The 16,317-nt window shown below is 40.2% G+C and overlaps 1 protein-coding gene across 1 annotated transcript in view; it reads left to right on the top strand.

Annotated features, from left to right (window-relative positions):
- The first annotated feature begins 5,611 nt into the window (after positions 1 to 5,611).
- vat1 (vesicle amine transport 1) overlaps positions 5,612 to 16,317 on the top strand; it is a 33,867-nt gene continuing 23,161 nt past the window's right edge. Inside the window, exons 1-2 of the mRNA XM_067413043.1 lie at positions 5,612 to 6,370; positions 12,895 to 13,102. Of these exons, the coding sequence (XP_067269144.1) occupies positions 5,918 to 6,370; positions 12,895 to 13,102 (661 nt within the window). The 5' untranslated portion in view covers positions 5,612 to 5,917. The remainder of the gene's footprint in view (positions 6,371 to 12,894; positions 13,103 to 16,317) is intronic.

Raw genomic sequence — 16,317 nt, 5'->3', positions numbered from 1 at the left:
ATTATGACCACACTAACAGATGAAGTGAGTATTACTTACTATCTCTTCATCACGGCATCTGTTTGTGTGTTGGATATATTAGGCAGCAAGTGAACATTCTGTCCTCAAAATGTTTTAGAAACAGGAAAAAAGAGGGCATGCGTAAGGATTTGAGCGGGTTTGACAAGGGCCAAATTGTGCTGGCTAGATGGATATTTCAAAGCATCTCCAAAACTGCAGCTCATGTGGGGTGTTCCCGGTCTGCAGTGGCCAGTATCTATCAAAAGTGGTCAGAGGAAGGAACCGTGGTGAACTGGCGAAAGGGTCATGGGTGGCCAAGGCTCATTGATGCACGTGGGGAGCAAAGGCTGGCCTGTGTGGTCCATTCAAACAGATGAGCTACTGTATTTCAAATTGATCAAGAAGTTAATGCTGGTTCTTTAAAGGAAGATGTTACAGTGAGAAAGAACAGTGTATTGCAGTTTGTTGTGTATGGGGCTGTATAGCCGCAGACCAGTCAGGGTGCCCATGCTGACCCCTGTCCACCACTGAAAGCACCAACGGCGGACATGTGAGCATCAGAGCTTGACCATAGAGCAACAGAAGAAGGTTGCATGTTCGCTTTTACATCACGTGGATGGCCGGTGTGTGTGCATCGCTTACCTGCACTATTGGAACAAGGCAAGTCAGTCTGAAGATTTGGGTAATATTCTACTGGGAAACCTTGGGTCCTGCCATCCATGTGGATGTTACTTTGACACGTACCACCTACCTAAGTATTGTTGCAGACTATGAAGACGCTTTCATGGAATGAAAGTATTCCATGGTGGCTGTGGGCTCTTTTAGCAGGATAATGCCACAAAGCAAAAATGGTTCAGGAATGATTTCACAAATTCACACTTACATATAATTTATAGAGAGTAGATTAAAATGTGTATATGGCGTGCTGTCCGGGGTGAGGGCTTCGGGCTCGGATTTGGCCTGAACTCAGAGTACCCCTCCATGCATGTAAGTGGTTAGAACTAAAAAGAGCAAAATGTGGAGAAGGGGTGGTGAAGGGATGCTGATAAACTGTCAACAAAACAGAGGTAAGACTCCTGCGTGTATATACATAGGAGGTAAGACTGCTGCGTATATATGTGCTCCCCACATCTGTCAATTATCTGAAAGTGCTCCTCCTGAATCTTTGTTAATAAACATCATTTGAGGAGCACAACAACGAGTTTGAGGTGTTGACTTGGCCTCCAAATTACCCAGATCTCAATCCAGTCGAGCATCTGTGGGATGTGCTGAACAAACAAGTCCGATCCATGGAGGCCTCACCTCACAACTTACAAGACTTAAAGGATCTGCTGCTAACATCTTGGTGCCAGATACCACAACACACCTTCAGGGGTATAGTGGAGTCTTTGCCTTGATGCATGGGTCAGGGCTGTTTTGGCAGAGTAGAAGGTGATCATAATGTTATGCGTACAGTATAATACATCAGTGTGTATTATCCTCCTACTTACATGTTGCATACATTTAGGTAACAAATTTAATGTTTCTGTTTTGTTTTTGTTTTTTGTTTTTAAAAAGAAAGATTTCAGATTTTAAGAATCTTTTAAAAATGTTAATCCACTTAAAAAGCTCTCATTCCCATCTAGATTAATGTAATACTTTTTGGCACAAAGTCCCATTAAAAGTAACAACTTTGTATTGATAAATTACATGCATGTTTATATCAAGATTATAGGTTTACAGTTTATATGAATAATGGAGTATTGTATAGAGGTGTACATACTTTTTTGTTTGTCCATTTTAATGTTCCCGTGAGATTACACACTTTTAATGATGGTATATAGTATGCTGACTTGCAGTTGCTAAGTGTTTCTCCATTTCTGTGTGATTGCTTGAGTGTTTTGAGTGATTGTTAAGTGAGTCTTAACTGGTCCTAATATCTGGTGATAATATTTTTAAGTTGATCATATTATAAAATGTAAAGCATGTCACACTGCAGGAAACGTACTACTTGAAATGTCATGTCCATTAGTGTTGTAGTTTGTGTAGTCTCGACACTTAATATGGTTATTTGGTCAAGGACTGAATGAGTCTGCTGTGGATCTGTAAAATAAACAACTATCTACCTAAATATATCCCTGTTGGAAACACAGAAGCCTGTTTGCTGGTTTGTTGGTCAGAGGGAGAGCAGTCAGTGTCTTATAAATAGTAACACCATCCACTTTTTGTTGTGTATATCTGGCATGAGTCTGAGCAAGTTTAAACAAGTAGCCCACTTAATTTACAACTGAAGTGTATGTGTGTGAATGTACCTCACGCCTCCAGATCTCAAGGGGCCAAAGAAAGCTCATTTTCATCCAGTGCAGTCTTAATCTCTCTGTCTTCTTATGTGTGCATAACCCATATAAGGCCTAGAATGCATCAGATGCATTGCTGTACTCACAGTGTAACCCACTTACAACTTAACCAGACATGAAGAGGGAGCTTATTCACACAGAAGGACCAGGGTTAACTATGGTCAAGATCTCTCTCTATCTCTTGTCCCTTTCAGCCTACTCCATATCACTCTACAATGCCCTTGTAAACTTTTATTACCCCTTGTCATCCTGCAAGGAGATGAAGCCTAGTGTTCTAAGGTTACGCCAAGAGGAAAATGTTATCATTGCACTTTCATAGCTCAGGAGATTTAAACAAGTCCTCAGTCATGTTCTATTTAAGTAACAACTTTGTCTCAGATCTTTCTCCTAATATTTCAAAGGGACACAAATGAGACCATTGTTGACACAATAAAAAGAGGAAATTATGAATATGTGATAATTATTTTGCATAGATAGATAGATAGATAGATAGATAGATAGATAGATAGATAGATAGATAGATAGATAGATAGATAGATATTGATAAAATAAGCATTATTAAATCAAATAATAATAATAATAATTACTTATTATATTTATGATTAAACAATTATTTGCTTAAATATAGATACTGATAATTGAAGCATAATTTAAATTATCAGAATGTATGATTATATTTATGATACAAATATATTTTTTTGCATAGAAAGTTATTGATAAATGCATTGATTTGCATAATAAAAAAATAATTATTATATTATGGACGGATGGACATAGACATACAGACAGAAAGATAGATATTGATAAGAATAGTAATTAAATAAAATGATAATAATTATCAAAAAATAATGAAATCCAGTATGCAATGTCCATTTACTAAATGTTTATATTTGAAGTGCTCGAGGCAATTGAGTTTCATATCATTTGAAACACAGCTTTTGCCTGCCAGCAGGACTTTGCCCGACTCTTAGCCATTAGAGGATTTATGTCACCATTGGTGGGTACAGTAAGACTGGCACACAAACACCAGACGTTATTTGCAAAGATTTAAGACCAGAGCTCAAACAACTAAGCTGCAGTTAGCAAGACATTGGGTGGTTTCCAAAATCAGTGCAATTCTTTGAATTTTAAAGCAATTAATTTTTTTGTCATTGTTTCTAGAATACTGGTGACCTGATAAAAGGAAATAGAATTCCGCATATTTTATCTTTTTCCTGTCGTGATCTGCATATCTTCTTAACTCAGTCAGCCCCATGACCCACAGTTCACTTCCTGTTTCTCTCAAAGCCCTTCCTTTACACTTGTTGATGAGTCAGAGTGCAGTTTCAGTGACCTTTACTATTGCAGTCGGTGGCTGTATGGATGTTGGTATAAATGTGTTGGGGTGTGGTTTGTGATTTAGTGTGCAAAAGCATGCATGCTTTGGCCGGAGTTGTTGCTAGTAGTTATTTTATGTCAGAGCACTCACAAACACATGGACGCAATGCACCGCCTTCAAGTTTAAACAATGGTTTGTGAATTTACTGTGATTTCCACATCGGTCTTGGAGAATAGAAGGAATAAATAGACATTTCCTCTTGGCCTTCTGGTTGCACACAAACATGCTCATATGCACGCCTCCACAGCCATGCGAAGGACATGCAGGCCTCCACACACACGCGCGCACAGATGCACACATCCGTTCCACAACATTCAAAAACAACACTTAAAACTCCAGACAGTGTAGCTGTTATGAACTGTATTTTAACATACACATCTCTTGTTCACACAGGCATTGTGCACCATTTTAATTTCCTAGAGGAGAATATTTCTTCTCACATTGAGAAAAATATGAATGTGCCAGATGAGCACAAAGCAGGTGAATCTGACGATTTCATTGGTCAATTACAGTGTACGTTTAGTCTCTTTGAAAGTAACGTATTAATACCTACGTATTAAGGGTGAGACCAGGCTGGTTATACACAATGCTGAAACAAATACTAACCCGTAACCGCCGTTAATCTATACTAGAGCACATCTTGATAGATCCATCCATGACTTTGCTCGACAGGTGACTGCTAACCAATAAAATCTGCCTGAGACGAATTAGCATTTGAATGGTTTGGGGAAAATATCATGCCATATTAATACATTTTGGCCCCGTTTCACAGACAGGGTTTAGATTAAGCCAAGAATAGGCCTTGGTTCAAATAAGTAGCTTTTATAAACATGCCTTGGTGTGCATCTTGAGACAAAACAATGGCACTGACAAGTTGCTTTTAGCTTCAACAGCTCAGACATGCATTTTAGTCTGGGACTAGCTTAAACCCTGTCTGTGAAACCAGGGGGATTGTGTATTGTCCTAAAATACAATAAAATATGATTATACAACAGTTCATCTAGTGTAGTAGAGCTTGCGCAGCGATTACAGAATGTTTTGAGCTTCACTACTCCAGTTTGTCCGTAGCTTAGCGACATGATAATCAAATGCTTTGGCTTTTGTCTGAACCTTTTATATTGACTCAATATGAACCTGTGGCCTTGTGCCTATGGCTGAATCCCAGCCATACAGCATTCAGTGTGATTATTGCTTAAAATCAATATAAAAATCAGATATTGTTGTCTAAAGCAACATGACTAGGAGGATTACAGGTTTTAAAAAAATTCGGACTAAATTTACTTTTTAATTTATTTAGCTGATTTATTGACTGAACTTTACAACAAAATATGCAACATAAGTTGAGCCAATCTATTCTGAATTAAATAACATGAAGCAAAAAATGTTTTTAAACAGCCCATTTAAATGGATTCACCCCCCAAAAATGATTCTGTCATTTACTCACCCTCTTGTATGAGTTTCTTTCTTCTGTTGAACACTGGAGAATATACTTTGAAGAATATGGGTAACCAAACAATTGATTGGTAGTCCATTTATCGTGCAGTCCATCCACTGTTTGGTTACCAACATTGTTCAAAAGATCCTCTTTAGAAACTCATACAGGTTTGGAATAACATGATATAACAGAATTTTCATTTTTGGGTGAACTATTCCTTTTAAGTTGCACTTGCATTTCAACTGTAGCCTACACATTCCTAAAGAAAGAAGAAAAAAAAGATTAATCTGTGAAAGTGTATTTAACACTCAAGCCAGAATTCCTCTCGTTCTCTGGTCTGAATTTCAGCTGACTAGTAAAAACAGCTTCACTGCATTTGCTAAATTGAAGTCAGCACAGCTGCCTGTCAGCGCTCAAACTCCCTCATTGGACCGTTCAATCCATTATTCTTCCCCCCTCAATTCCATTTCTCCGGGCTTTGCAGCTCGCCACGCCTCGCCTCTTTTTTTTCTCAATAGTTGTCAGAGCCGCGGGTCACTCACTAGTCGTCGTGAGGCATCCTCCACTCCCTTTCTTTCTCTCTCTCTGTCTCCCTGTCCTCCACCTTCTCAGGCTCCAGCATCCTTTTTGCAAAGGCTGAGAAAACCGTGGACCGCGAAGCCGTTCGTGTACTTGAGGTTGTCTGAGCTCTTTATTATTTGCCTGAGTGAGGCAGGAAAACAAGCGCGAGTCTTTTCTCCTCAAAAGTTCTCTACCCAAACTCCGACCATGTCCGGCGAAGACGCACCTGCCCAGCAGCAAAACGCCGAGGAGCAGAAGCAGCAGCAGCAGGAGACCAAGACGCCCGCAGAGTCCCCAAAAACCGAGAGCAAACCAGACCCACCGCCCACCAGCGCGTCCACCGAGGCCGCCGCTGCCGCCGCCGCCGACACCCCTGCGCCCGCCGCCGAGAAAGCCCCAGAGGAGGACACGTTCAGCTACAGGGCTCTGGTGCTCACCGGTTACGGCGGGTATGATAAGGTGAAGCTCCAGGTGAAGAAGGGGAAACCGGTGCTCAAGAGCGGCGAGGTGATGGTGCGCGTGAAAATATGCGGGCTGAACTTCGCCGATCTGATGGCGAGACAGGGACTGTACGACCGGCTCCCGTCCCCGCCGGTGTCCCCGGGCATGGAGTGCTCCGGGATCATCGAGGCTGTCGGTGAAGATGTGACTGACAGAAAAGTGAGTATCGTTAAACTTAGTTTATTCATGCAGATATTTGTTGATTAATATTCGTTCCGCGGCGTTCATTTTATCTGTGAAAATGTTTCCCAAGTGATTAACTGTTACAGTTATTGATCATCTTTAACGCCGTGCAAATAATGATGTCAGTAATTCAAAGAGACAACTCCTTCTCAGTCATACCGACTCGCCACCGGAGACAAAAGAGGAGCGGGAGGGGCGCCGGTAACCTCATTTCAGAAGCACCGGAGCTCTTGTCGCGCTGACCCGAGCAATGGACCGGAACGCTAAACGTTCACGGGAGAGTGAGCTTGCTTGTGTGCGCGGCGTAACAAACCCGGTGATACTTTTTGTACACAGATAAACAAGAACGCTCCCTTTATGAACGATTAACTGTCGCGTCCCGATAAATGCAAGCATCCTCGTTTTTTATAATGGGAGCGTTTAGTTTTATGGCGTCAGAGCGTAGATGAACCACCGCCCTCTTTCTCTCAGAGATTGATGGGTTTTGTGAAGTCTCACCTGAGACGCGCAGCATCCACGCGCGAGCCGCCTCAATTTCTTAACGATTTTAGTTGCAAAAAGTAGCGAAATAATTCCCTCGATATTGTTAATTCACTTTCAGCTATTTGTGCCAGCGATGCCCGGTGTAATGTGGGCGCGTGGAGGACTCTCCACGCGCAGAAAAAAGGGCGAGGCTCGCGAGTGGGGGAAATGCTAATCGCACGCGCCCTTTGTCATCTGCCTCGCGCATTGTGACACCGACACTCTCTCTCTGACATCATTCATCATTCGTGCCAGATTATTTCTTCTTCTTATTTTAGGCCCATATAAACGTACACGCCTATTTCTGCAGGCATCTCACCAATGAAATACATTTTTTTTAGTATTAAAGATAGTTGGCCAGCGATTCTCTTTGATTTAAAATACTGCTCGGGATACTTTTTAAGCAATAAAGGTCTGCTGAAAACGGCCTTAGTATGACGCGGACTAATTGACTTTCTATCTGCTCCATACGAACAAATCGATGAGTCATGCCTGGTGGTCGCTGCTGGTCTCCATGGCAACGTATCATGGCAACGCCATGCACCGGCGCTGTCTCACTCTGTGTTGAAAGGGTTTGATATTTGTATTCCTGAGAATAAACATATTTAATGAGAACCAGTCAAGGTAAGGTGTTCAAGAATTGTGTGAAATGCAGATTAAAACCTTTGTTAATATGAGTAAAAGAGAGAGAAAGGGGGAGCGAGCAAAACCAAGCACTAGGCGTTGGCTGGTGGGTGATGCAGAGGAGGAAGATAATGGTTTAGCCCTTCTTCAGCCTTGTCTGTCATCAATATTGAATTTAAAAGGTCATTCTCTCTCTCTCTCTCTCTCTCTCTCTCTCTCTCTCTCTCTCTCTCTCTCTCTCTCTCTCTCTCTCTCTCTCTCTCTCTCTCTCTCTCTCTCAACAATTGCTCTGTCTCACATTTGGAGACCTTATAGTGTTTGGCAAAGCTGACATTGTTTGGTAAGCATGTGAGGTGAGGAATCTGCTGATTGTGATGTCCAGAAAATGACTCTTTCTTAGAGGAAGAGACAGAGACTGTCTCTCTTTGCATCATACACATCTCCCCAAACGCACTCTTGAGAGCTGTAGAGGTGGATGCCAAACGCAATGACTTTCTCTCACATGACCTGACAGATGTTATTCCTAAACTGCCCTCTTGTGCCCACTCTCTTGTATATCTTAGCATTTTTTCATGAATAATTCATATAACTTGTTGCTTATGCACTCACACAATATTTATCAGAGTTCTGCTGCGAGGATCAGATACATCTGTTCACAATTATCTTCCCCTGGACCACATTGTCAGCCTGGAATTTCCTCTCTCTCTCTCTCCCTCCCTCCCTCCCTCCCTCCCTGTGTGTGTGTGTGTGTGTGTGTGTGTGTGTGTGATTTGACAGGTCGATGATAAACAGCAATGCAGTGAATATCAAGCGAACGGCAGGGACACGTGCCCTTTTAGCTGAATCTAATGGTGCCGTGTAATATTTCTCAAACAGTTTTAACCATAACATTTTTGACATGGAAACCTGATGTCTTTTTAAGTAGTTGCATTTAAGAGCAGTTTAACTGCACCATAAGAGTAGTAGTCATGGTTTTAAGATTTGTTCAGTTAGTATTACTATAGTATATCACTATAAGAGTGATCAGCGTATTAGAGCGGTGTTATTGTAGAAAACCTTTTACTGTGCAGTAAATGTCACAGTACAAAAAGAGAAGAGGCAACAGTGTTTCATGAAAGAGGGAGGGAGGTGGGTTATAGTACTGGTGCTATGATGGACGTATGACATTGTAACAATTGTAGGGATTAAATACGGCAAAAAAAAATCTAAGCCCAGTTTCACCAGGTGCCACATAAAACGAGCAAAAATAAATGGATAGGCTTGGGGGAAAAAACTGATTGCAGTACCTTGCAGTGCATTTTAAGTATTTTATTAATACTTTCATAATTCCACGTGGATTCTGATTAAAAAGACAAAATTCCACAGGACTATCATGCATTCATATCTGTGCGAATTATATGGAAAATATACAATTTCTGCTGAATAGTAAGTGAGTTACCCGTGGAGTACTTTTTGTTAAGTTTTTAAAATGATATTAAAATGTTAATGGGAAAAAATTACATAATATTTATATAATATATAAGAAAGACAGTGTATATCTTAGGTCTTGTACTGGTCTCCGTTTCTATAAAGTTTTCCCCCATGTTTGACATTTTTGTTCTAGTTCGTTTTAAATTGCGCAGGATAAAAGAAAAAATAAATAATTACTGTAATCTCTTAATAGGAGGTCATTAAGCTGCAAACTAATTAATTATAAAAAAACAAAAAAAACAATGAATCTATTTACAAATCAAGCTATGTATTTTAGAGCATGTCACATTACAGGACTGTGTTGAGTTTAAATAGAATATTAATCAGTTAAAATATAGCAGGAATTCGCTCCTGCATAATTATTAGTTGCCATTTCATAGATGCAACAGTTTGTTGCATAGATTGAACCCCACCTGGATTGTGCAGGGGTTGAGCGTCTTGCTCAAAGGCACCGTGGTGATAAAACAGGATCGTGATCTCAATATCTCTCTGCCCCACGTGGGATTCTGAGCGGCCATCCTTTGTGTTTGAAGGCCAGAGCTGTAACCGCAGGGATACTGCCGTCACTTACAAAACAAACAAACAGATAAAATAGACCAAATCAGTGCTGGGAGACAGCAAAGCTTTATGGAGCAGAATCCTGCTCATTTCCACAGCAACGAGATTACAAGTTTGCCGACAGACGTATTTCTTGAGCCTAATGCATTAGAGAGGCACTTTACCCTTCAAAGTCAGCGTGTGTATGTGTGTTAGAGTGTGTACGTGGACACTTACAGGAAAGGAAGAGAGAGACTCACGCAGCCAGTGACAGTCATCTCACAAGACCTTCTGCTGGCCTTGATCTTTGCAGCCTCAGCTGAAAAGCGCTTGTTTTTGTGCAAGCACAGAATACAAAGTATGATAAGTTTGTGACACAAGTGTGACTGTTTTGCAAGTCTGAGAGAGAGAGAGAGAGAGAGAGAGAGAGAGAAAAAAGGAGGAGAAAGAGGTGTGGTTGGTTTCCCCCTTATGGTGAGTCATGGTCACAATTCCTGGCCGAGACTTGAATGCCCATTGATCTGTGATGTGCAGAAAGTCCAATTAAAGTAGGAAGAGGAATGGCAGAAAGCAAGACTGAGACGTGGAAGATGAGATGAGAGAGACAGGGAGGAGAGACGAAATGGGGCACAGGCATATCGGCTTGGGAGTAGCCCTGCTCTCTAATTGGACAGTATAGACAAAGATGCCCATGTGTCCCTTGGGCCTATTAGACTGTGTGTGTGTGTGTGTGTGTGTGTGTGTGTGTGTGTGTGTGTGTGTGTGTGTGTGTGTGTGTGTGTGGTTCCTGAAGCTCTGTTGAACATTTGTGCCAAGTTTTTGTGTCCTCAGAAAGAGAAATAAAGAGAGGTGCTTTTCCGACTGTATGTGTGTGTGTTTGTTGTCTTCTCTCAAGCTCATTGAGGCTGAAGGATCTGCCTGCCCCCTGATGAGAGGAACTGATCTTAGAAATAAAGAAAGACAGAGCATGATGGAGGGGGAGATGGGAGATGAAAAGAAGTGATAGACAGAGAAAGAGTGGTGGAGGAAGTGGGATGTTTATCATGCTACTGATTGAGAAAATACACAAGTGGAGAACGGGACATAAGTGTTGAGTGTTTTTTTGTGGATGTTACAAAGGTCGGATCAGTCAGTGTCCCTGCCTTTATGAATTTTGAACACCGCTTAAAGCTGAAGTGTGCCATTTGTTGGTGATAGTGACAACAAACAGAACTGCAATCTGTTTATTTGAGCAGCTTGACCAAGTCTGATAACAACACTGGGTCAACCAATGACTTGAACTGGTAGTGGTGCAAGAATTACAGTATGCAATTGCTATGACTTTGCACATGGTTTGTCTTAAAGCATATTAAAAACACCACAGCTAAACAGACGACATTTAAAAACTTGATTTTCACCACAGGGCGTCTTTAAAGGGAAATTTCACCCAAAAATGAAAATTCTGAATGTGAGTTTGTGGTCGATTTGTTGGAAAGGGGTTTAAGTGGTCTAAATGATTAAAGAAGTCCATCATTCTGTATGTCACCAGAGAGAAGTCTGTCATTCTACTGGAAGATCGAGTCATGGCGTTTTGTTTCAAAATAATGAAATATGGATGGATACATAATTCACAATAAGATGCATTTTGAAAACAGATGAGGTGAATTTTCTTGCCAATTTCAGTCCGACTACAGATTGCTGCACTGTTGGGTGCATGCTGTGAAAGATGCATCCTTTATCCATAAAGAGGTCCTATTATACTTTTCCACTTTTTTCCACTCCAAATTTAGTTAGCGTGTAATGTTGCTGTTTAAGCATAAAAGATCTGCAAGGTTTCAAAGCTCAAAGTCTACTCCAAAGATATTTTATTTAACAGAATATACTTTTCAAGAACTACAATGAACGGCTACAAAGCGTCTGGATCTTATGAAGTCACAATGTTACTTATTTAAAATTTATCCCCGCCCATGGAATATGCAAAAAAGAGGATGAGACCTAATTGAGCTAGAGAAGACAGTACTGTTACCATGTAAAAGAGACACTGCTTATTCCACAACATTTCCAAAACTCATTTGTTTGACCTTCCTAAGGCTGACGAGAGTGGTTAAAACACTGTTCCTGAACATTATAACCCCAACATTCATCTGTGCGCTGTACATTTCATGGAGAACAGCTTGTTTTCTGTAGCGTTTGTAAGCTCTCGCTTTTGAAAGGCTGTTCACCAACCCTTAGGAAAATTATCCTTGGCTTTGTGATCCATTACTCTTTGTATTACCATAGTTTTCAGACAAATATCGTGGTGGATAACATCGTTGTATCTATAATGAAAATAACACAAAAAAAAAATACCACTCTTAAATGTCCTGTGAATACCATGCTTGAAATCCTAGTTAACATTGTCAGGGTCTGAATCAGGCTCAAATTGGTTTGAAATGGACGCCATCCTTACTATATACACTCGAGAAGAACTTGTCTCACCGTTATGGAGGGGCGGGACATTTCCCGAACATGCTAACAGCTAACCAATCACAGAACATTTCGGAAGAAGAGGCTTCATCAAAATCTGCATGTTTTCGAGCTAGACTGGAGACGGAGAGCTGCTGTAATGTAAAATATGTGAAAAATAATGCGTTTTTTGATCAATCAAGCATTAAAACATATTTTAGTACACCATAAAAATAAAATCAAGACTTTGTAAAAGGGCATAATAGGATCCCTTTAAAATATTCAATTCAATGGACAGATGGAGACTGCAAGAAACTGTTGGACCTTGATTTTTAACTGCATGTGTAAATGTACTTATGGAGGCTCAGATGTCTGTGCTACAAGTGTGTGTGTGTGTGTGTGTGTGTGTGTTTGCATTCCTTGTATCTCCTCATTCCAAAAGAAGTAGTGGAAGTCTACTGAGTTTTCCAGTTTTCCTGTCTGTGTGTGGGGGTTTCTAAGGTAATTAAAGGATTTTCAGTTACCACATATATTATCAAACGACTCTAAATGGAGCACATTTATCTGCTCTAGGATAAAGTTTTGCAAAACAGTCCAGATGGCCAACAGTACAGGTTCAAATATTTCGTTGAAGTATGCTAACTGTTTTGAAGGATAATGACAACAAAACATAGACAAAAGATCCCCCAGATCTGTGCAGCTGTCCAATGGTCTTGCCAAAAAAGTAAAAAAAAAAAAATCTAACCCTACGCAAAACGGCAATTGAGCAAATCACTATACAGATGCACTGACCATCATCACATATTCTTATGAATGTGTAAATTGTTGCGTTGCTGCTGTGGCGTAAAACACCAAAAGGCATGTTGTATAAGACTGTTTTCCAAATGTTCCTTGAACATTTCTCTACCTTTCTTCATCTCTAGGTGGGTGATAAGGTTCTGGTTCTGAATCGCAGCGGTCTGTGGCAGGAAGTAGTAGTGGTGGCGACCACAAACACCTTCCTGATGCCCGAGGGCATGAGCTTTGAGGAGGCGGCGGCTCTTCCTGTCAATTACATCACTGCCTACATGATGCTCTTCGACTTTGGGCACCTGCGTCCCAACCAGAGCGTACTTGTCCATATGGCCGCAGGTAAATGAAAGTGTGTGTGTGTGGAGATTATGCAAATGTATTACAGGCTTCATAAAGGGGATTACATGCAACCTAATGCAGTTATATTTTCATGAGCCACAACACAATGGATACATCCATCATGTGGCAGGTCTGCGTAAGTGTTTGTGTATATGGCTCCTGCAGCTGGACAAAAGAGAGCCCTGGGGCTTTTTATGCTGGCGAGGGAGTACACCAGTGGTTTACATTTACTTACTCGCTCCCATCATCGTTCATGTAAGTGGATCAGCCAGTCCCTTGTGTTAATTAACTATTTCCAAGTGTCGTCCCTAAGGGATGTTTCACTCTATGTGCAGGTGTATGTATGTGCGGGGGTGTGTTAGGAATGTGTTCTCTCTAAATAATGAACTTTGGGAGACACTCTAAGAGCAGGTGCAGGTTTGAATAGTTTATTAGTACTCAGAGAATATTTCCTGTATGTGTCAAACAAATCTCTTTTCGATAAATTCATGCGAGCGAGTCCCTTAGCAGCCGCTTTGTTTCTAAATGTTTAGACAATGTTCTGTAGTTGTATTGGAAAATGCTGACTGATTTTGGGATGATAGTTATTTGGTTGGACTGTTTTTTGGTTGAACTGTGAACACAGTTGTCCGTTTTATAAGTGTTTTAAGTGATTTAAGTGTTTTCTAGTTAGAACAGAAGGGCATATGTGTTGGCACTCATGAGACTGTGTGCATATCAATGATTCAGTCACAGTTCGCTGTCAGTGAGTGTTGCGTTGTTAGATTTAATAACCTAAGTGAGAAAAACAACTATTTCAGGTTAATGAGCTAATTTTTTTGGTATTTTTACTTTTGGCCACCTTATTTTTATTCAGTTTTACACTTTTATTATTCGCTTTATTTCCCTGTAGTGGCTAATAAATTGGAAGTCTCGCACATTCACAGAAAACAACTTAAGGATGCATCAATATGACCATTTTGGTTGATACCAAAAACTGATAATTCTTTATATTTGAAAACGAATAACATTTAAAATTTGAGAGTCTGATTACAAAAACAAAACTCTCATTATTAAATGCTAAGTCCCAAGTACACAATTATAATACTTTTATGTAGCCTATTTTCTTTTCTTTTTTAAGTGATTCCTTTCATATTTCAAGCAATTCAAAACCATCATGGTGAAACAGTGTGCATCTGAAGTGTCTCAGCCAAAGGAAATAATTCATTTATCGGCTTTAATATATCGTCCACACGTTTTATCTAGCCAATAATGATAACTTTAAAAAACGAACATATATCAGCTGATACCGATATTGTGGCCTATATATCATGCATCCCTAAAAAATGTTTTAATTTTAGCTTATAACTTCTGGCTTGATGTCGCAGAGAATTGATTCTTACTGTTATGGAATATTGCAGGGCAGGGCAACCTGTTGCTCACATGAGATGGCGTCTCAAATTGGTATTTGTCTTTGGCAACTGACAAATATATCACGTTTTTGCAATACACACCATTCAGTTTTTGCAGCTGTATTTCTTTGCTGTTTGTGAAATTGTGAAAATTAATTTTAAGAAGCATTCTGCATCCTGAACCCTGGAAGGGAAGTTCTGTTTGTACAACTCAGTATTTAGAAAGCCTTCTTTCTCCCCCCATTTCAATTTCAAAGTGATGGTATAGCCCAGTGAAGTATTTCAGTGTTTTGTATGCAGCACTTTTGCATTAGCTGATTCACTTATTCTGAAAAGTGCCAGGAGGATTTCTGTCTAACTGCATGTCAGGCGCACCATTTATAAAGGAGATTCGGTGCACTTGTGAGGAAAACATTTTACACTTGTTAGTGTCATGTTTTTTGTCTAATAATTAATATCTTGAAATACTCATCCAGTCTGTTTTATGACAACTTTTTAAACACAACATGCCTGAATGAAACGCAAACAGAAGAAAGCATTGAAGCACTCATAATTTACACAAGAATGGATTTACAAATGATTTACAATACACATGAATCAATTCTGCTTGTGTTTCATGAATGAGGCCCAGTGAACGGACTGAAATATTCTCATATTCCCTCTCTGGGGTCTGATATGTGTCTGATATCCCCTGTCGCTGTGGATGCTGGTGGACATATGCATCAGTGTGGGTGTGGATGAAGCTTTGGCTCGGGGTGGAAGGAAATGCTCTCGTCCAACTGGAGTGTTGCAGACACCAGGAATCTCAAACAATCTCGAAAGCGACTCCTTAAACCGCTACCACACCCTAACAGCGAAAGAGGGAATGTTTTAAGACAAAACTTAGTAGTAGTCACAAATATTTGCAAAGAAATCAAACCAAAACCCCTATAATAAATAAAGATCTCTGGTCTGTCATCCCTGACATGGAGGCGTCAGTCACAGATGAGTAGTCTGCAGTTATGTTGCACATCATGCTTCTCTTAATTATAACCATCTCTTTGTTTCAGCTTGTTTGTTTTCTTGTTCTTGAGATTGTTTGTGTGTGTATGAATGCTCGAGTGTGTGTGCACTCAGGAAGCCCTTGGTATCTCAGTGCACAGGATGTTTTTTTGAATTTGCTGTAAAACTGGAAATGTGTTTCCTCTTGAGTTTCACGAAGAGTGAAGAATGGCACCGCACCTTCGTATGAAGCACCATGTGCGTTTCAGGCAAATACTGATGTTGTTTTTTCTTTAAAGGAAAAGTTTTTTTATGTTCTAAACCCATATGACTTTAATTCTTGTGGAACACAAAATAAGAATTTTTGTTATGTAGAGGGACCTTTAAAGTATCCAATCACAAACACGGGTGTAAACGGGGTCTAACACGTTTTGAGATCAGATTAGTCAAAAGTAGCATGTGACAACACATTTTTGTTGTAAACGCTAATCCGTCTTGATGCTTCCCACACAAATGTGAAGAACCGTCTGCTTGTTATAATAGTTTGTTGTATTTGGACAGCCTTAAAGGAAACATGGGGATCTCAATGGGCGCTACGTTTGTAAAATAAAACAAACATTACACTCGCACCAAAAACAGCATTCCAGGATTACAGCATCCAGGAAGAGCAGTCACCATCAGCTATGATGTATAAAATCGATTTCTAAAGCTGTTTTATAGTCGTTTCAAACCTGTATGATTCCGTTTCTTCTGTGGAAAAAGATGAGGTTTTGAAGAATGTTTTGACTTGTTCTACATGCCAAGAGCCAGAGTTACTAACAGCTTGTGCCAGCGCAAACCCTC

The sequence above is a fragment of the Pseudorasbora parva genome, chromosome 2, assembly GCF_024679245.1.
Source record: "Pseudorasbora parva isolate DD20220531a chromosome 2, ASM2467924v1, whole genome shotgun sequence".
NCBI lineage: Eukaryota > Metazoa > Chordata > Actinopteri > Cypriniformes > Gobionidae > Pseudorasbora > Pseudorasbora parva.
Note: the sequence above shows the minus strand (reverse complement) of the source record. Positions and strands in the feature narration are given on the sequence as shown.